The sequence below is a fragment of the Ruditapes philippinarum genome, unplaced genomic scaffold, assembly GCF_026571515.1.
Source record: "Ruditapes philippinarum isolate M1 unplaced genomic scaffold, ASM2657151v2 ctg2087_1_1_1_1, whole genome shotgun sequence".
NCBI classification, from domain to species: Eukaryota; Metazoa; Mollusca; class Bivalvia; order Venerida; family Veneridae; genus Ruditapes; species Ruditapes philippinarum.
The window spans coordinates 28,027-50,797 of record NW_026853355.1 but is presented as its reverse complement, the minus strand read 5'-3'; the positions used below and the strand labels follow the sequence as shown (position 1 = coordinate 50,797).

The 22,771-nt window shown below is 31.1% G+C and overlaps 1 protein-coding gene across 5 annotated transcripts in view; it reads left to right on the top strand.

Moving 5' to 3' along the window:
* Positions 1–10,603, top strand: part of LOC132736607 (SNF-related serine/threonine-protein kinase-like) — a 44,872-nt gene extending 34,269 nt beyond the window's left edge. For 3 of the 5 annotated variants that reach the window (XM_060723768.1, XM_060723767.1, XM_060723770.1), the window contains 2 exons: positions 5,558–5,620; positions 7,339–10,603. In XM_060723768.1, the coding sequence (XP_060579751.1) occupies positions 5,558–5,620; positions 7,339–8,668 (1,393 nt within the window). In that variant the 3' untranslated portion in view covers positions 8,669–10,603. The remainder of the gene's footprint in view (positions 1–5,557; positions 5,621–7,338) is intronic. The other 2 variants (XM_060723769.1, XM_060723771.1) reach the window with 1 other exon arrangement.
* The last annotated feature ends 12,168 nt before the right edge of the window (positions 10,604–22,771 follow it).

Genomic DNA, 22,771 nt, shown 5'->3' with positions numbered 1-22,771 from the left:
TAACATTGGTATTCCATTTAATTCATTGACAAAATTGGTATGCCATTTGATTCATTTATAACATTGGTATGCCATTTGATTTCATTGATAAAATTGGTATTCCATTTGATTCATTGATAACATTGGTATGCCATTTGATTCCATTGATAAAATTGGTATGCCATTTGGATTCTGATAAAATTGGTATGCCATTTGATTTCATTGATAATATTGGTATGCCATTTGATTCATTGATAACATTGGTATGCATTTGATTCATTGATAACATTGGTATGCATTTGATTAATTGATAACATTGGTATGCCATTTGATTCATTGATAAAATTGGTATGCCATTTGATTCATTGATAAAATTGGTATGCCATTTGATTTCATTGATAAAATTGATATGTCATTTGATTAATTGATGAATGTCTCTTGATATTTAAAATAAATTTGAAGACAGCTTACATTGATGGTTTACTTTTTTTGTCAAGAATGTTCACATTTGCATGCATGTTGCCTGACATGTTTTGACATACATGTACCTAGGTGTCTTTATATGTTACACCTTGAATTATTAACAACATAACATCTCATATTTTAATTATGTGTGGTACATTATCGGATTTTATTTTAAGAGTAATATTAGAAAGATTTCTCTTACCATTTTATACAAATAGAAAGTTTGTACACCTAATAAAAATAAAGGCGTTTTAGAATGTAAAACACTGTAATAATTGTAAATGTTTTACAGGTATGATATAATATGTTACTTTATATTTCAATTGGAATTGTTGAGATATATTAAAAAATATAGAATTTTTATGTATCAGGTTTTAGAGAATTATAATGAAAATTTAGTGTTTTTACAGCAAATAAATTGAAACATTTGTTCTTTAAATGCAATATGCTATGAATAGACTGTATTGTGTGTTGTTGGACTATTTTTTTGGTGCCAAGTTTTATGTGAGGAAAAACAGTTAATGAGAAAACAGTTGTACTATTTTAAGAATTTCAAGGCCACAGGAATTATATACATTGATCAAGTCAATCTTTTTATAAATACTTAAAACCTTGTCAAGTCAAAACAAGGTTACTTAGTATAGGTTAAAGTTTATTAGTAGTGTATATTTACAAAATTGAATTGGTCAGGCGCGGCACAGCCACGCGACCAATTTTATTTTGTAAATACGTACTTATAGATTTTAACCAGCTTAGTGTTGTAAATTATTTTTATAAAAGTTGATTTACTAGACTAATTAACAGTTTGCCTATTTACAAAAGTAAATGTGTTACAATTCATTTGAAATACTGCAATCCCATTGGAGAAAAACTTTCAAACACTAAATTATGTTTATGGAAAGTATCTATTGGCCTTCATGAATTTCAGTTTGATTTTTCATTCATGCTTAACTAGTGTCTGTATATCCAAGAGGTTCAATTCCTCAATGTAGAGAAACTTGGGCACCCAAAGTAGTGAGAATTTACAGAATTTAAAAGTTTGTCCATGTGAGCATCATATTTGTGCAATGGCTGCGTGTGAAGTATCGGCCTTCATGAGGTATCCCTGTAAATGCGGTGTCTCTTTAAACATATCTATAATGGACTTGTCCATCTTACAATCTTTATCAAAACTATATTTTTTAGAGAAAAATTTCAAAATATGTACTTACTGAAATAGCCGACAGTGCAGACCATGATCAGAGGACAAGGATTTTCCGGCTGATCTTGGTCTGCACTGGTCGCATGTAAGAATCATGTGCTGCCAGCAGGCTAAAAATCTGAATTATATATATAACTGGAAACCCTGTAAAGGTTTCTTAAGAAAATAGTTGTTTTTACCAGTAATTTTACGTTTTCTTAGACATAAAGGTTATTCTACATTTTTTTCCCTAGAAATATAGTAATTGATTAGATGTCATCTTCAACAGAAATATAAAGGAAAGCATGGCATTAGAAATGTCAGAAGTAACTAGCATAACTCCATAGAGACTCATACAGTTAGTTTAAGATTATTGGCCGAAAAGTTTTCTGTCAATCAAAATAATTTAGAGAATAATCTATATAAATAATTATATTTTAGATTCTTTGATTGATATAATATGTTTCTGTGAAAACATGATTTGGTGGAGGGGTTCAGTCATTGAATTAGGAAATAGATATCAATTCTGAGTGCATTGTTGTAGAATAATGCACGGTTTGAGTTCAAATGCGTAGTAATATAATCACGAAGGCCGATAGGCCTGAGTGATTAATTACAAAGCATTTGAACGAAAAACGTGCATTATTTTACAATAATGCACGAAGAATTAATATCTATTTCCATTCTAACACGTCAAGAAAAAATATAATTATCATTATAAAGTTGGACTTTATGTTTGGTGATTAAATTTGTTTTCGCCTCAGAGTTTCCAATAGAAACGTTTTTTAAAGGCTGTTCCAGTGGTATGAAAAAAACTGTCGTTAAATCTACCCTGTGTAGAAACATTTTGAGAATAACGAATTTTGAAAACGTTTATAAATTTTGTTTGTTTATTTTATTTCACTCTATAATTTTTCAAGCGAAATACAAATTATTAAAAGTGAAATAAATATAAAACTTAACTCGTTTGCGACATAAAAATAGCGTTCTCGATTTGATTGTTTTGCACGTGCTGTTTGGCGCTACATTGTGACGTCACGTAAACAACACTTTAAACGTCAGTACAGCGTTAACGACTGATTTAAAGATATTGGTGTTCGGATTAATTTTCTTAGTTAGACCATTTTCTTTCATTCTAGATAGTTTTCACAACAAAATTCGACAAAAAATTGTTTTTATTTATCAGATTTTTCAAACAAAATGGCGCTCTCAATGTGAAAATACACAGGGAGATAATAAGAACGGCGAGTGCATTGTTGTAGAATAATGCACGCTTCGGGCCTTCTTTGTTTATATAGAAAAATTTCCAATAGTGTTAGAATTTAAGATTTTGAATTAAATGGCCCGAATTCCAGTTTTGAATTTATTCTACTAAATAATTAACTAAATTTTCTTAAAATTTTCACTGGCCCAAACTTATTTTCACTAACCATGGGTCACTGGGCTAGTGCTAAATTTGATGACTGGGGGTTAGGGGGTTAAAATATCAGTGATTAAGATTAAAATACTTTCATTGAAATTCAATTAATCTGTATATGATAATAATTTAATTAGTAATATTACAGTATTATTAGTAAACTTGTGGCATGTTGTTTTTAGGGAAATTTTGGTATTTGAAGCATTTTATGTAAGCTAGCATTTCCTGAAGATTTTCATTAAGTGTGATGTGTCTAAAGAGAATGTCCCATTATTAGCTAGCATTGATTTATTCTAACTTAATTAGATGCAAGATTATTATATCTAGGTCAAATGTGAATGTCCTGAACAAGGTCAAAGGACAAATGTGCGTTGAATAAGATTCATATCCACTTAATTTCTCTTTGATATTATCTTTAATTGCATGAAAATTTGCACATGGCATTTCATTTATGTAAAAGTTTTCACTGATTGTTTCATGTGTGTTTTAGAGGGTAATGTTTTAGATTATTGCATTTGTCACACACATTTTAACAAGTAGTGTCTAGTTAAAAAGGATCAATTAAACAATTCAATGTTATAATGGAAAGTGAGAATATAGAATCAATATAATTAATGGAGGAAACTGCAGATAACATTGTTCTTAATATTGGAACTGGAAACATCAGAAATGAATTGACAAGTTATAGAATTGAATGCTGACAAATAAATGATTTATAAGCCTTATAATTAGAGTATTCGTACAGCTATGTTGTGGAATGTGACTTACAGATACTGAAAAATAAAAGACTGAAATCTGATAAGCTGTATGCTGGTTGATGAAAAAAAAAAACTTGACTTGACTAACAAGTAATTGACTGGAGCGGCTTAGTCTGAACATTAGTAATATTAAGTAATGAATGATAGCAAGTAATGCCAACAAGTGATTAACTAAAGGCTTACAAGTAAATTGCTAAAAGCTGACCAGTAACTGACTGAATGCTGACAAGTAATTTACTGAATGCTGACAAGTTATAGACTGAATGCTGACCAGTAATTGACTGAATGCTGACAAGTAATTGACTGTTTGCTGACAAATTAATATGACTGAATGCTGACAAGTAATTGACTGTTTGCTGACAAGTAATTGACTGTTTGCTGACAAATTAATATGACTGAATGCTGACAAGTAATTGACTGTTTGCTGACAAGTAATTGACTGTTTGCTGACAAGTAATTAACTGTTTGCTAACAAATTAATATGACTGAATGCTGACAAGTAATTGGCTGAATGGTAACTAGTATTTATGTTCTTGAGTGAATGTAACTAACAAAATGCTGACACTCCCTTGCTTGAATTAAAAAAAAAAATAATTGGCTGTCTGCAAGTTCTTCAGATCGTTGTTCTTACTAATTTTAGCCATGTCATTGTGCATGACTTGGATATGTATCTCTTGTCTTAACCAGTTGTTGTTGATAATGATGATGAAAATGATGAGTGATTTGTCGTCATTAGTTTTTCAAGTTATCGCAAGCTAGTCACTGTGTTAACTATATATAGATATCATATAGTTTTAATTAACAGTTTTGTTTCTTAATATAGCATGTGTTGTCATATAACACACCAATTGAAAATATTGTATTTTCTTCACACAGAACTCATTAGTAACAGAGAGATATTTTATAAATAAAACAAGGTGTTGAAATCTTTATATATTTTCTCACCTCAGATACCGTAAACTTTTAATAATCACTTTGTTTAGTAACCATCCTTTGTCATTGAATAGTGACAGTCGCAAATCTATTTGCAAATTGAAGAAACCTTAGACCTTTATGGGTATCATCTCAATTTATTTCATGTTTTAAAGAGTTATTTCCCTTTACTGGTTAAAAGTTATGTCCTGTTTTAAAGAGTTATTTCCCTTTACTGGTTATCTTGTGTGACACTATGATGAAAATGAAATCATACAGCGTGTCTCAGATTTTAAAGCAGCTGTTATTGTTGTTGTTTATTATTACCATTCTGTGTCAGAATACACAATTTCATATATTTTCTTTGATGCCAGAGTAGTTCATGAACTATTAAACTTTAGATACCTAAAGTGATTTTACAACTAGATTTACTTCATGTTAAGATAATACTTATTAAAGTCATATTATTTGATGTTAAGATACCTGTTTAAGTCATATATAAAATAGATTTAAGTATTGACTTGATGACTAGATAGGCAGTGTTTTATCTCCAGGTGCCCAATGAATGCTGCATTATAAATTTATGTACAACTAAATCCATAAACTTATATCATTACTTCTTTTACTATGTTTAGCTATCTAGATTGAAGTGTTGCTGGGAAAAAGTAAATTTTACTTTTTATCCAAAAGCCAGTTTATCAAAAGAACTTACTACTAAAGCATTTAGTTACATTACTGACTAATACAAATATTTCTGTTTCTTTTTGCAGACTTCTCTAACCATATTTAGACGAACTCGTAATTTTTTTAATTATTGTTGTAATAATTTTTTTTCCTTATTTAAAGAGTGAAGCAAAGGAATGTTGTGAACTTTACCAACATTGACCCTTCAGCTAACAACAAAGAGTGGTAACTCTATTTAGCCTACATTTGCTGTAATTGTGTATGGTTGGTAGAATTGTCTCCCTTTGAGTAGAAAAAAGAGCATGGTCTTTTAGTTAAAAAAAATATTTCCCCAATTGCTTGATTTTATTTACCACATTTTTTTTTTTAAATATTACGCTTATTTATCTATTGTATTTATAATTCCAATGCTTTTATCCTAACATTGTGTATGACTTTGTTTTACTTGCACTTTACCTGATCCTTCAATATTTGGAAACCAAGACACCATGCTTTTGACAGAGGGCAAGTTCATAGAGTTTTTATGCTTTCCCAAATTTTATGTTTGTTTCAGAAATCTCCCCCCTTAATTTCTGGTATGTTTTTGTTATTTGATTACTGTATTAGAGACATATGCTTGTTGAATATACTCTAGTTGCATGAAATGCTGCTACTTTATTTTGGGACTTTGATTTTTTTCCCCGAGTTTTGAATTCTGGTAGAATAACTTTCACCCAAAATCTTTCTGAAGTCTCTTTTTGCTAGGCAGAACAATACTTATGTCATCTAAGATAGAACTACTTTTTATAATTATTTGTCCTACCAAGAACAAGTTGTGTTTTGAATCTTACTTTATAAGAATATAAAATATAATAGAACATAAAATTACTGCCATTTCATTATTTTAATTGAAGTAAAATTATCACTGAAGAAAATACCAAAATATGTGTACTTGAATTGAAAATCATTTTCAAGTTTCATGTTTATCAGCAGATATATATTCAAGGAAGTTTCAGAATGGTTTAGAATTTAAACGTACCAGCATATTTTTGGGTTTTAGCTTGAACTGTTGCTTTATAAACAACTATGCAAATTTTATTTTATTAGACTGTGTGTGTTATATGTGAATGTTTATTAATGCTCTATGTAAGTCATCATATTTGTTTACCATTTACTATTTCAAAAGCATTATAAAACCAGTCAATTTTGGTATCTCCGTCCTGGTCATTTTCTGTAGATTTGTTGGACTGAGCACCTTTTTCTGAGCATTATAAATATGAACATATGAACTGGTTTGCTCATTATAAATTTATATTGATGTATGTGTGGATTCACTGACACAGGTTCAAAAATGAGAGAATGGCAACCAGTCTAACAATGGAACTCTTTTCATTGGCTAATATCAGATCTATTTTTAGAATCAACCAATCATATTCTAGAGTGAATTAAAGACTGGTTTACAATCTGAAGTTTTGATATCTTAGTTATCTCCTAGCTTTGGAGTGATATTTTTTCACAGCAGCAAAATATTGCCACTTACATTTTGTTTTGTTTAAATATTCAAGCTATGTCTTTATAGATGTGAAACTGTTTTTCTTATTTGCACAAGATCCCTTTGTAAAATCTGTATACTGTAGAACTTAGATAACTTCTACATCAATTATCTGTAAATGGGCAGGGTGTCAAGAAGTCTTTCATTTGATACTTGGTATCATGTTTACTTTGGTTTAATGTTTTAATTTGAAAGATTAATATTCCATATTAAATTACTAGTAACATTATTGTTCTTTTTTGTAATAAAAAGTGATCTAATTCATATAAGAATGTACTTATGTCTTCTAAAACTATTTTGTTTTGTCTGATAGCTGTAGAGATTTAGATAATGTACCTATTCTATCATTATAAAATCTCAAAGATGTACATGACTTATTAACTTAAAGTATTGGTTTTCTATATATTTTCAGTATTCAAAGTAAAGATGCCGAGTCGGCAGATGAGAAGAAGCTTGTACCGAAGCAGAAAGGGCTTGTGATGTCACTGTTGTCACCGCAGGGCATCCACCCAACCCCCTCCACCTCCTTGTGTGACAGTCCTATTGGCCGTAAATGCAGCTTGATCAAAGAGGAAAGTGTTGACTCTGACAGTTGTAGAAGCGATGATGAAGATCTAGAGATAGAATCATTTACTGATAAAATACGATCCTCAAAATCAGCAGAAAACCTTGATTTTGACGACGACCGGAGTAATAATGCCTCACCAAACAAAGAACCAGAGCAACAGCAAGTGTTTATAAAGAGGCCGCTTCTAAGTGTAGCTAGCTCACCACAGTTGTTGAACCAGATCTGTGAAGAAAATGAATCTGAGGAAGAGGATGATTTTGTCCCACCTAATCTGAGTAATCGCATGCTGACAAAGAGAAATAGTGTAGCCTCACCGGAAGTTATAAGGAAGTACGAAGCTCGTCGTAGACGCAAGGGAACCGGATCAAGAGGAACCAGCTGCAGTAGTTCCGATGCTAGTGATACTGATGATACCGAAGGTAGATCACGGAAAGATAAATTGAAGCACAAGTTTGTTCATCGTAGAGACAGTAGTGATCATTCTAGTGATACCGACGGCGGGCCTAGTGGGCATGGAGGAGGAGGGTTCGGTAAAGGATTAGGGGGAGGTGGTGAAGGTGGTGGTGGACCACGTAGAGATGGTGATGACAAAGGTGGAGGTGGCGGAAAGAAAGATGGGAAAGGGGGAAGTCCAAGAAACGGACGTAACCATCATCATAGCAAAGGCAAACAAAACAATTTAAGCTTTAAACTAGGAGGTGAACCAATTTTAGAAAACATTAGAACAAGTGAACTTAGTGTTGGATCGAGTGTGTCCAATCGTAGTTTAGCAGGAAGTAGAAGTAGTTTGAAATATGTTATAGAACGAGATGAAAATGTGTCAGATAGTGATGCAGAGGATAACGCTGACATAGAGAATGATGAAGGTGTTTCTGAGATTAAAAAACTAAGAGAGACTCTTATAGAAAAGTTGAATCAGGAAAATAAGACCAGGGGTAGGAAACATGGAACTACCATTAATGATTTTAGTTCTTTAAATGGTGATTCAAAGACTGATATTAAGAAGCTGATAATAGCAAGGTGTCCACCGAACTGTGATATAAACGGTGGGAAGAAGTCGAACAGTCCATTGAAACTGAAGATGGATATTAATAGTAACATGTGTTGTAAACAACAGAGTTGTCAACAAAATACACAAATTAAGGTTGAAACTAAATGTTGTTCACTTGTCTGATACAAAACAAAAGCTAGAATTGATGTAAATACATTTGTTAAAAACCCAAAGGGTTTCAGATTCTGAGTAGATTTTTTTGGTTTCGAGTAAAGATCAACATATTGCATCTTATTTTATAATCACATTTTTATAATGCAAAGGCTTTTCTCCTCTTTAATATTTAACATAGAAGACTTTCAACAATTTCTCAGAACCTTTGTGATCTGCCAATTTTAATTTCCTTTTTTATACAAAAAAAACTTACGGTAGATTTTTATCCAATGTTTGCTATTCTTGATCTTATAAATGTAAATGAAGCACTATGATTGTGACAATACTATTTTCATGTTTTAGTTTTGGATTACACAAATGTTCAGAAATAACTTTGTTTTAGTTATCAGAGCCACATTTTAATAGTAAAATATTCAGTAGAGATATTATGTGGCTGACCATGGAAATGTAAACTATATAATTATCATTATAATGATTATTCTTCACAATACTGTATTAAATGAATGTAAAATGTTTATTTCTCACTGTAATATTATTTTGATTATGAAATTATTATTATTGCTATTTTGACACAACTGTAGGAAAACCAGGCATAATGACATTTTGTAATAATTATATATCATTAAAAATGCTGATCATAATACATATTGATAATAATGCAAATTTCTAAAATTATTTTGTATCAAAGCCAGCATCAGTCATCTATAAAAGAAGTTATGATACAAATATGCAATATATACAGGATTTTGTCTGATAATGTTCCTAGTTGCTATTGGTTACTATATTTAAAGTACTGGTATGATGCCTGAAATTTTATAATTATTGTGTGGCAAATTGTCTATAGTAATGTCCCAAAAATATACATTTTATAACAGGGGTTATAATATTTATGACAGATTTTTCCAACAGTCACAACACATGTTAAATCCTTAATTAAATGCCTGGGCATTTTCCCCACAGTCACAACACATGTTATTTCCTTAATTAAATGCCTAGGCACACTTTTAACATTTATGTGATACATTGTCAACAATTTGTGTTCTTAGAAAAGCTATGGAATGAATACTGTTCTAGTCTTTATATTTTTCATCTTTTGCTTTTTAGAAATTGATCGACATGAAATTTAGTTGAATTTATAATTTCAAAAATCATGTCACAAAGCTTGGTTTTCCTGGAGCTATACTGTTTTTTCATTCAAGTAAAAAGAATAACCCTATATAGCCAGCAGTCATATTTTATACATTAAGTAGCACAAATTTAAGTGGGGGTTAGGGAATTTGGTTATATAGTCAACCGAATATGGTTATACACTTAACAGATTCACTCTGATGACCTCAGGAAATGGACTTCTCTGTTTGTATCCAGGATTGTTTTATGTTCTGTAAATTCTATATAGGAAATAAAATTTGCTTTTCATATTTCTACCAGCTGTTAGTTCTGTAATATTAACATTGTTTCAACCAAAAGAATGTAAAATCATGTTCTTTGGCATCAAAATAAATTGTAATATTGGGATTTATTTTAAATTGTATTTATAAACTTCTTTATTGGCAATAATGGATAACAAATTTAATCAGGTAAATTTATTCACATTCGTTATTGTCAATAAGTTATAGATGCCACTTTGACTCATTTTAAGTAGTAGAAATATAGAATTTTTATTGGCATTATTTTAGTAGCAAAGATACTGCTTTTGTCAGTTGCCATTATTTTAAGTTGCATTAATATACTAGAATATTTTTATTTGTGTTATTTAAATGCCAGCATTTTATACTAGGGACAATGGTCACCCTTAGTTGTAATGTTTCAAACATAATAAATTATCTATACTTGATGTGAATGAAAGTCATTGATATTTATTGGAAATATTTAGGTAGATAAAAGTATTCACACAATTATTGCCAATTATTGTAAGTAGTGGAAAATGATTATTCTCATGGACAAGTTATAGTGATGTAAGCTCTGATTTTGTTAGATTATATATATGTATACAATAGAAGTTCTTCAGCTTGAGAGACAAACAGGTTGTTATATCTGTGCTAATTATATAATTTTTACCTGTATTATTTTTATGTTGATTAAAACAAACAAACTGTAAATCTGACAGAAAGTTAAAAAAGAGAATCATCATGTTGAATGTTAAATGTAACAGGGAAACTAACTGTCAATTATATATAGAATTTTCTTTTTTTTCATTTACGGTTACTTGCTGTAGTTGTAAAATTGTGCACCAGTCTTGACAGCATCTGTCATTGGTAAAATTCAAATCTTGTTTTGTATCAACCAATCAGATGCTGTTGATTTTAGACTGGTTCTAATCCTCTAGATATCATACATGGCACATTATATAATTGAAAATCAAGAACAAATGTACTCTCATAAGTAAAGAACACTGCATATTTTATGAAGAGGAACACACATGTATAAATATCATTTTCATCTGTCGTTATTTAAGGACTCATAATTTTCCTTATTTTATTTCCTCTATTATTTGCAATGCAACCACATTATTTATAAGGATGCCAAAACATCTTATCACTATTATAGGGCTGTCTAAGAGATTATTAAACCTTCATCCATTCATCCTGTAACATTCTGTCATTGCAAAAATTATGTCCCTTGAGTGATGTGCTTGAGTAAGAGTTGTTCCCCTTTATGATACTGTTCTTGTCTTGTGCAATACAAAATGTTATATGCTGTGTATATGAGTATATATGCTGTGTATATGATTATATATGCTGTGTATATGAGTATATATGCTGTGTATATGATTACATATGCTGTGTATATGATTATATATGCTGTGTATATGATTATATATGCTGTGTATATGTATATGATTATATATGCTGTGTATATGATTATATATGCTGTGTATATGATTAATATATATGCTGTATAAATGATTATATATGCTGTGTATATGATTAATATATATGCTGTATAAATGATTATATATGCTGTGTGATAAATGTAAATGTGTAGTTTATAGTAGAAACAAAATTACTTCAAGCCCATGTGTTGTGCACACACCTTACACTTTATTATTATAGCCTCTTGTTAAAGGGTATTTTTGCACACTGTATATTTATTTAGATTCGTATTTACAAGTAATTTCTCTTGTATAAGTTTTCTCACAAGGCAGTAGCTTGTGCATTTAGTTAACATGTTCATTTTCTTTATGTCATATTCATGATGAAATCTGTTAGATAAAAAATGTTTTTCTTACTTCTGGACATTGTGAAAAATTTATGGAACATGGCAAAATGTTTATATTTCATGAAGCTCTGATGTATGTGTTACCATAACTTTAACAAATCTAACATCATTTAGTTTACTAGATCTGTAAAACAAGTATCATTTGAGGTGACAGAAAATCTTTCACATAATAGTGAAATTAGAAATTAAAAGTGCTCCTTGCAATTTGGTAAAGATTGTAATATTTTAGAATATTTCATTTAGATTATCTCATGGCTTATTAGATTTGGCTTCTAAGATTGCTTGTACCCACTTTTGGTTAACTTTGTAAATGTATTAATTTTTTAAAAATCAGGTATTGAAACTATTTCTGTGCCAAAGATTCTTTTTTTTATTTTTCACATATTCTACTTTTTTAACTAATAATTTGACATTATGTTTTTACCTTCATTTGTATTGAAATTTTATTTTAGTATTGCTTTAGTATGTTTATATGTTTTGCATGAGGAGTAGAAAGTTTATTATGCCCCCGCCATATAATGGCAGGGGCATATAGTGTTACCCTGTTCCGTCATTCCGTCATTCCGTCATTCCGTCATTCCGTCCTTCCGTCATCATCAGTTTCCGTTCATTATCTTAATAACCGTTGCACATATTGAACTCAAATTTGACATATGGATATGTCATGAGAAAATACAGGTCAAGTTCGAAATTGGTCATGGTTCGATGATTTTTGGCAGAGTTATGCCCCTTTTACATTGAAAATAATATGAAATTTTCAGTTTCCGTTCATTATCTCCTAAACGGTTCAAAACATTCAATTCAAAATTGACATATGGATATGTCATGAGAAAATACAGGTCAAGTTCGAAATTGGTCATGGTTTGATGATTTTTGGCAGAGTTATGCCCCTTTTACTTTGAAAATAATATGAAATTTTCAGTTTCCGTTCATTATCTCCCCAACGGTACAACACATTCAACTCAAACTTGACATATTGATATGTCATGAGAAAATACAGGTCAAGTTAAAATTTGGTCATGGTTCGATGATTTTTGGCAGAGTTATGCCCCTTTTACTTTGAAAATAATATGAAATTTTCAGTTTCCGTTCATTATCTCCCCAATGGTACAACACATTCAACTCAAACTTGACATATGGATACGTCAAAGGAATGCGCAGGTCAAGTTCAAATTTGGTCATGGTTCAATGATTTTTGGCAGAGTTATGCCCCTTTCACTTTGAAAATAATATGAAATTTTCAGTTTCTGTTCATTATCTCCCCAATCGTACAACACATTTAGCTCAAACTTGACATATCGATACGTCAAAGGAATGCGCAGGTCAAGTTAAAATTTGGTCATGGTTCGATGATTTTTGGCAGAGTTATGCCCCTTTTACTTTATAAATAATATGAAATTTTCAGTTTCTGTTTATTATCTCCCCAACAGTATTAAACATTCAACTCAAATTTGACATATTGATACGTCAAAGGAATGCGCAGGTCAATTTCAAATTTGGTCATGGTTCAATGATTTTTGGCAGAGTTATGCCCCTTTCACTTTAAAAATAATATGAAATTTTCAGTTTCCGTTTATTATCTCCCCAACAATATTACACATTCATCTCAAATTTGACATATGGATATGTTTTTGGAATGTGCAGACCAAGCTCGAATCTGGTCATGGTTCAATGATTTTTGGCAGAGTAATGCCCCTTTCACTTTGAAATAATATGAAATTTACAGTTTCCGTTCATTATCTCCCCAACGGTACAACACATTCAACTCAAATTTGACATATGGATATGTTTTTGGAATGCCCAGGCCAAGTTTGAATTTGGTCATGGTTCAATGATTTTTGGCAGAGTAATGCCCCTTTCACTTTGAAAATGATATGAAATTTACAGTTTCTGTTCATTATCAACCCAACAGTGTTACATATTCAACTCAAAATTGACATATGGATATGTCAAAGGAATGCGCAGGTCAAGTTGGAATTTGGTCATGGTTCGATGATTTTTTGGCAGAGTTATGTCCCTTTCACTTTGAAAATAATATAGATACATCTTAGGAATAAGCAGTTTAAGTTTGAATTTGGTTGTGGTTCAATTATTTTAGACAAACTTATCTTTCCTGAATGTTGGAAAAATTTTGAACTTTCAGTTTCAGCACTCTTACTTTTAGCCATTATGTTGGCTACAAATATGCAATATGCTATTTTTAAAAGGTTAAGACTGAATAATTTCAGTGCCTTGAACATTGTATAAAAATGGTTAAGACTGAATAATTTTAGTGCCTTGAACATTGTATAAAAATGGTTTGTGTTAACATTGAAAAGTTTTAAGGGCTTTGAACTTAGAATGAAAAAAATAATTTGTGCAAACAAATTTGGAACTAAATATTATAACATTTGAAATTTTGGCTGCATGCGGGGGCATCCGTGGCATGATGACACATTTCTAGTTTTTATTTTAAAAACATGGTGAAATATTAGCCAATCATTAGCAATAAGTTACATGTCTTTACTTTGGTTAAAGGTAAATGTATAGCTAGGGAGAAAAGGAGCATCTTCATGCACCTTCTGGTAATGTCCTGTCAGTAAAATATATCATTTATTGAAGTAAAAACTTTATTTTTAACCAATCTCTACTGATAGATTTCAAATTAGTCTTTCTCTGTATAGCATATAATTGTATATGATTTTATACAAGAACAATTCCTGACAATATTTCATAGAACACATTCGAAATGGGAAATTGTTTGCTTTTACAACATTTTGTAATTATGGTATTCATTCACAAGTGTTAACATTCATTGAACAATTTCAGTTGTTCGAGTGATTTTAGTTGGTGAAATTATTAATGATTATTATCAGTTGTTCTGAATAAATGACATGTTAATAGATCATAATAAAGGTAATCAGTATCAGTTAAGTGTATTTGTTTGTTAAATAATTGTATTCTCATTGAAATAAATAACAAAGAGTGCTAAAACGCATTTGGATAAAAAATGAATGTTGCACACCACCACCACAATTCTTCTTTGGGCATTGACATTATTATAACCATTGTGTTTTGTGAATCATATTTAAGGTATGATTTAGACAGTGAAGTGAACAAAACATTTCATTCAACTTCATTTACTGATATATAAAATCACATGACCCATCAGATCTCTCATGATTTCTAGAATTTTTTAATTTACAAGATTTCTAAAACAAGATAATTGAGCCACGTCACGACATTGTTAGCTATCAGTTTCTCTACTTGTTATAGGGTTTGTAAGCGAACAGCATGGATCCTGATCAGACTGCACGGATGCGCAGGCTGGTCTAGATCCATGCTGGTTGCAAACCCATTATGTTGGTTTTGTCATGACGCCGCTCAATTTATGAAGAAAAAAGTATGTCTTTATTCTATTGATGTTTACACATTTCTGTGAGCTTAATTTTTGTTGAAACCATTTACAAAAATAATTTGTGCAAGTTGTTTTGCCAGTGCCTGTATAATTTTTATGGAAAGTTTTCTGAAAGCATAATTATGATACATGTTCATTGTAAAAATGGTCTGATTTTCAGAGTTTGTTACAGTTACTGATAATTTTTAAAATTTTCTCTTATTTTACACAAATCATGAATAATTACTTAAAATGAACAATTTTTATTGGTTATTTTTTGAATTTCATTTGAAAAATGTTAACATGACAGAATGGTGGAATATAAGTGAAATTAACGACAAGTCAGTGAAAGCTTGATGTTATTTTAACTGTGTAAAGAGCCGGTCTCTTTCATGTACATATATGTAAATATCTTATCAGTAATATATACACATAATGTGCATATAGAATTGAGTAAAAAACCTGTGTGTAATATTGTGTAATTGCTTGTGAATATTATGTGTATAATTTAGGTTGTGGTTACTTTGATATAACCATTTAGAGCTTTTTATGATGTCAACATGATGAAAAGCTTGTAGCATATTGTCTCGACCAATCATATCAAATGTTCATCCTCTCTCTGGGCTTATCAGTTTATCAAAGGGAGGTAATTTTATAACAAGTTAATTTAAACATGTTGATATTTGGAAGCAAGGGAGGTAAAAAAAATTTCAAGTGGGATAACTCTCAATTAAGTGTACTCATTTTATTTCAAGAAGAGGGAATAACTTGTGCCTTTAAACTATTGTTAAAAATTGTTTGAGATTTTGTTAATATTGTTAATTTCATTAATTGTTTGAAATAAAGCCCAAGGAAATGAACATTTTTCTATGATTGTTTGAATACTGTCATAAGAATGTAATAAATAACCAAGGAATATTTTTAGTATTGCAGTGATATATTTATATTATAAGGAATTGTCAGGAGCAAAGAAAAACTGTTTTATATTTAAGCACGATTTTTTTTGGTCTTTGTTTTTAAATGTACAATAATTTACTGGAATTAAGAGAAAAACTAAGTATGTCATAATGTAACTTTCTTGTTATTTTGTTTCTTTGTTAGATATACAAATGTATTTGTTACATGAGAAGGGTTGTTATTGTTTTTTTCTTTCATACCGTCCAAAAGTTGTTACCCAGAACTGGGCAGAAGTGGGGTAGTTTCAAGCTAATCTCAGGTACAAACACTTTTATTGTTATAGCTTTACAGAGCACCACCGTTCAGGATAGATTAGTCAGTTGCGGTAATTTTCAAATCTGTAATAGTTCGTATCACCCTGATTATCTGGGAAAACCTAAAATATTCTTAAATCTGGAGTAAATCATTTTTCATAGAGATAATGTAGTGAGCGTATTAGAAGCCACAATAGCTGTATCATAGACTGTCATCTTCTTGTGCTTTAAATAATACAGGAGAGTGGAACTGTTGCCATTGGAGTCTTGCAGACTTCTGGGCATAGTTTTAGCGTTCAGCAAAAGTAGTTTCATATATTCTTAAATTCTTTATACATGTATACGGCGCCTGTACAAACTACTTACCCTTAAAATCAACGAACCAATGTATGATGTTGCCAACGGTAGTATACCTACTGTATGTATTCTAAAAAAATCCCTGTGGAAATATCCGATTTTAAAATCGGAAAACAGACCTTATACATAACAATCTTCACATGCACGTGGATTTGCAACACCATTTTCTACGAGTAATACGTTAAGAATGAGTTTTCACATTCACGGATTTGTAGAAACGGAAAATATTTTGGGCGGAGATTTAACCAAAAGGTAGCATTATAGGCTGTTGTCTCAGAACAGTAATTTCTGGTACCATTTGAGTACTAGCCACAATAAATGGATAACAGTAAGTGTCAAAAATAGACAGACGGAAAAACAGATTGGATAGGAAGGTCTCACCCAATAAAATAACATTTAGCTTCTTCAGTTTACAGTTCTGGGAAAACTTTAAATTAAATCATAGAAATTGGTGACATAATAATTTACATTAGGACTATGTCCTGTTTTAAATCGTGTCAGTTTTAGTGGTTTGATATATAAATATTGTAAAATTCAGCACTAAGCACAGAAGTATATTCTGGCCTAGCTTCATACTGCTAACAGAAACGTGATGTAGCTGTTTTAACCTTTTGTGTAAATAGCTAACCTTTAAAAATTAGCGGCAGTCAGTATGAAATTTGTCTAAACAGCTTATAAACAAGCTTGTCTTCTGAAGTAACCAAATCTTAAATGATCAGTGTTAAAAAGACCAACTGTCCAAATTGTAATTATTCAATGTAAATGATTTCATACAGATACAAACAGTAGCACATCATCATTTTATAGCACCTGGTCATCATACATCAGTCATTAATATTACATATATATGTAAACATGTAAATAAACATCTTATTTGGATTAAAAAGACGTGTCCACTCATATTTGTAAGCCTGACACCTGCTACTGAATGAATGAACTTGTTAATGAAAATCATAAACAACGTTTGTTTTTGTTTATTAACCTTTGTCCTTTTGTTAGTAGAACAAAGCTGAAAATATGTGCTTCCTATAAAAATGTATTGTCTTCATAAATGCCTTTTGAATTGTGTACCAGAATGTACTGTATAAATTTCATATTCCAAGTACAAAACAATTTTGTTTTTACCATTTTTAATGACTGCCATACTTTAACACATTGTACAGTATTTTCTAGATATTGACGACCTTTGCCCTTTAATGCAACATACACATGTACTTAGGAAAAGTAGAAAGACCTGGCATGCTGTGAATGATGGTCAATGATTGACAGGGACCCATTTTATAGTTCAAACGTAATCAACTGATCAACATTTATTTTATTATACATATAGACAATTCCAGTATTTCTTCTTTCGTTATATCTTCTATCTGTTGCTTTCTTAAAAAGTGATGTTACAAGTGTACAGAGCAACATCTTTGAATATAAAATTAGTTTTGTAATAATAAACTAGATCTGAACGAATATAAATACAAAAAGACATAACAATATCCGTACTAAATTTACACAGTTCCAGACGCCTACAGCCATCACGTTTCGGACCATGCAGATGAACGAGAAGAATATTAGACCGTACAGGCAAACATGACAAACCGTAGTTGCAGTGAATACCTGGCCAAACAATTTTCTACGACATCCACAACTTAATGAACCGTATCTATACGGGATAAACATTATATAACATGACAGTACTGAAAAGCCTTTAAAAAACTTGAAAGTGGTCCATACAAGGACGGGAATCATGTTTTCCCGGCATATGAAGTTCTTTTCCAAATGCCGAGTTCTACATAATTATGCTGACACAATGCACGCGGTATATTATGTGGAGTCCGACAGGAGAAAGCTTCTTCCCTTGTTTTACCACTTAGAATTTAACAGGTTTTTTTTCGTACGGGATCTTAAAAACCTATGCATCGGTGCTCTACGTAAAAGAACATTGGTCGCCCATTGGAACGGAATGTTTGCTGCAGCGTAGTCGAAATATCAACGCGATCAGAGCTACGCCCTGCCCGGAACAACTCACAAAACCTATGAAAGAACGAAAGTTCAAATCGTTCCAAAAATTGAACATTTTAGAAAAGATAAATAGGGACAAGTTTATGACAAAGATGAAGCTATTGTCATGTAAGCTTGATCGAGCTCGTAGAGTCTCTTCTTAAACAGGGCTCAGTCCTTTGAATACGGGGCATGATCCAGAATTACCCGATATTTCTTCACAATTTTTATAATTATACAATTATTGCAATTCAACTTTTACCATTGTGAAGCTAAACATTTTATCTTATAAATTTGTTATTTAGATCTTTCATTATAACTGAACATAACTTCAAAATTCTCTTTTTGTAACCATAGTAACGTCTATGCGGCGCAGGTCAAAATTTATAGGGTTTAACATTAAATTGTTTTTATATTCACACTATTTGATGAAAACTTTGTGCCGTTTTAAGTCTATACTGTATATTCGTCAAATTTTATAAAACAGAAAATATTTATCTAAAGCTCAGTTTTTTTCACTAATGTTGTAGGCCATTTTCAATAATAAAACATACATCTATGTAAATTTCTCTTTATAAGTAATATGTAACCTATAACCTGTATGTTCAAAGTCACATTTATGAAGCATTCTGTAAAACAACATTATCCATACTTTTGAATACTATGTTTATCTATGTCTCTGGTTTAATTGCTATAAACTTTGTTCACTGATTTTTCAAGTTTTTTCCCTAAATACTGTATGATATTGCAATAAAGTCTGTTTACTGTGTCTTCAATTATTTTCTTTTAAAAAAAAAAACACTAAAATAAATTTCTCAAAATTTAGTAGCATGTTACCGCATAACGGTAAAGCCACTAAATTTTCGAAGTACACCTTACCAGTAGTGCAAGTCTTCCTCGGGGAGGTAGGGAAAGGTAAACTTTCAAAACAAAAAGAGTAAATATTGAGTTTTGACGAATTGCGGTGCCTTTTCTTCATTGTTTTTTCGCTAAATAATGTTAAATGATATATTTTATGTTTATTAACGTATTATTACCAAGGAATTTGTATATTTGTGTAAAAGCGTTTTCCACCCTATAATAGACCTTCAATGTTTTTAACCTTTGGGATTTTGACCATGTCAAAAATTATCTAAAAATCCCGTAGGTTAAAATATTTTGACTAGCTGCAGCGATACACAACCCCGATTATACCATGTATTGCAAATGTGGGAAATTGAAATGCGACGGTAAGTAAAGCGGAAAGAAATAAGGAGAACTTTATTTGAGTCGGAGAACAGCAGACATTTTCACAAAAAATCTTACGATTTATCTTAAGTTTTTCACTTACGATAATCGTAAGTTAAATCTTAAGTCATTTTCACAAAGCCACTCGTAAGTTAAAATTTTATCTTAAGATAAAAAAATTCACTTACGATAAATCTTACGACAAAAACATCCCTAGCAACGTTCATTTGATAGTGATGTGCATGCTCTGTATTTGATTCCGGTTTTAAAATCAAGTAATCAAGAGCTTGAAATATCTATTGAACACAATCAAATTTCAATAAGAACAAAAAAATGATTCAAACTGATATAATTTATATCTTGATTGAAGATAATTATATATATCTAAAAGATTCAGAAAGAAGGTCTACTATGTTATAAATAAATTAAAAGGTACCACTAGTACATGCTGGCAATGAAATCGAATTCACCAAATGTACAAATTATTTGTTTTCAATAATACTACAGTATAGTTCACATTTAAACTATTCATAACCCTCTCCATCGTGACTAGTTCACATTCCCTCTCTATCGTGACGTCATCAAGTCATGACGTCACAAATGTTTATGTTGAAAAATAATTATACCTCAATTTGTGTTATTTATAGCATACTGTTTGCTTATATTTATTTGTCCTCCAACTTTTTGTTTGTTTTTATTCAGTTTAGGTAAGAGATACATGATATTTTACCCTTAAGAGAGAAAAAATTACACTTACGAACGGGGAAAACCTATCGTAAAGTTACGACAGATTTTGCACTTAAGATTTTTTTTGTGAAAAGGAGATTTATCGTAAAATTTCTCTTACGACAAACAATTGTCGTAAGATTTTTTGTGAAAATGTCTGCTGGACAACAATATCAATGCACTCAGTCGTTGACCTTGTTGCAAAATTGGATAACTGCAGCGATAAAATTATCAAGTTATCATCCTTGGCTTTAGTTTTCATGTTTACAAGTTGTATATTGATACAATATTATTGTTGATGTTGACAGAGACCTGTATTCTTTTATATTTGTGAACAAACCTGTCCCAAAGCTTTTCGGTAGCCACGTGTGATCCATAGGTGGCCATAACAGAATAGGAAAAGAACAACATAATTGTATGAAGATGTATAAAATTTGGGGATCACATCACAACTAACGCATAGGGACTGGAAGCAACATAAATGCATCCCTGACTGACTGCGACGTGACCTTAAGTGCGCATTTGAGAACCCACGACTCGGCACAGATACCGTGGAACACCGTGAGGATATTAAGCACAACCTAACAAATGTAGACCCGGAGACTAAGTGGTCAAAATTCTACGGCACATATTTCAGACAAACGGGGCTGCTGTAGCCGCCGGGATCATAATGTAAATGTAACATAAACCATTTATCAGTGGTCAGCGTATATGATAATATTTATAATCTTATTATAGTTGACTTATACAGATAACGGCTATACAGTTATAACAGTTCATAATTTGGATTTCGCAGCTTTCTGTTGATAAGTAGACCAACTTTCCGTTTACAATATTAGTGATGAAGTGAATCTGACTGACCAAGAGGGAATTCCAAAGTTACTAATTGTTATATTGTATCAGCGAACTATTGTAATTGGATAGTTAAAGTAACTTATGTATACTAGTACTCGATGCAGTTGCTCGAATCTCGCTTACTTTGAGATGAAAGGATATAATGTTGATAAAGAAAACTAGTAGATATAATTATTTTATTAATTCAGTGTTTGTTTTTACGTACGTGCAACAAGGAATTACCATTTGTATGTTTTTAATGCGACTAAATTGTGCAAGTGGCTAGTTTTTTGTGTGAATATGCTTAAATGGTATCTTAAATAATCGCGTTGGTTTATCAGTATTTTTTGTAGAAAAGTAGAAAAATATTACAGCTAGAAAATGGCACCAACAAACACATTTCATTGGCTTGATTATTTAATATTTATTTTGATGCTGGTAATTTCGGCGTCTATAGGAATATTTTACGCAATTCGCGACAAACGGAACCAGACGACTACAAATTTTTTGCTTGGCGGGAGACGCATGTCACTACTTCCGGTCACTCTATCACTGATGGCGAGTTTTTTGTCTGCAATATTGGTTCTAGGAGTGCCGACGGAGATTTTCTACAATGGAACAATGTATTGGTTGATATCCTTTAGTAATCTGATCACATTTCCAGTAGCTGCGCACGCATTCCTCCCTGTGTTCCATAATCTGGAGCTAATGAGTGCATATGAGGTAAAGAATGGAACCCACAAACACAGATATACATAAAAGCTCCATGCCACAAACATTCTTGAAAAATGGTTTAAACAATTAACTGTATCACCACTTCACATACTATATATGAAACTGTTCAAAGGATATAAGTTATACCATATGTATTTTAATTCTTACTCTTAAGCTCTTTATTGACTCTAATAGTTCATTGGATATACATGTAATTATAATTTTCAATGGAAAATAATAATAGATAATAATAAGAATATTTTTATCTTGAGAAGGTTACCCATTCAACCACGAAAATCATATGCCAATGATTTAAAACAATTTACTAAATAAATTGAACATTTCATTTATAAAACAGCGCGAAAAATTGTCATGTCCAATGGGCAACATCCCATTGCTTTTTTGAGAATGTGTGTATTACTTTTCCTTTAAATAATTTTATGGTCTAGGGTAGTT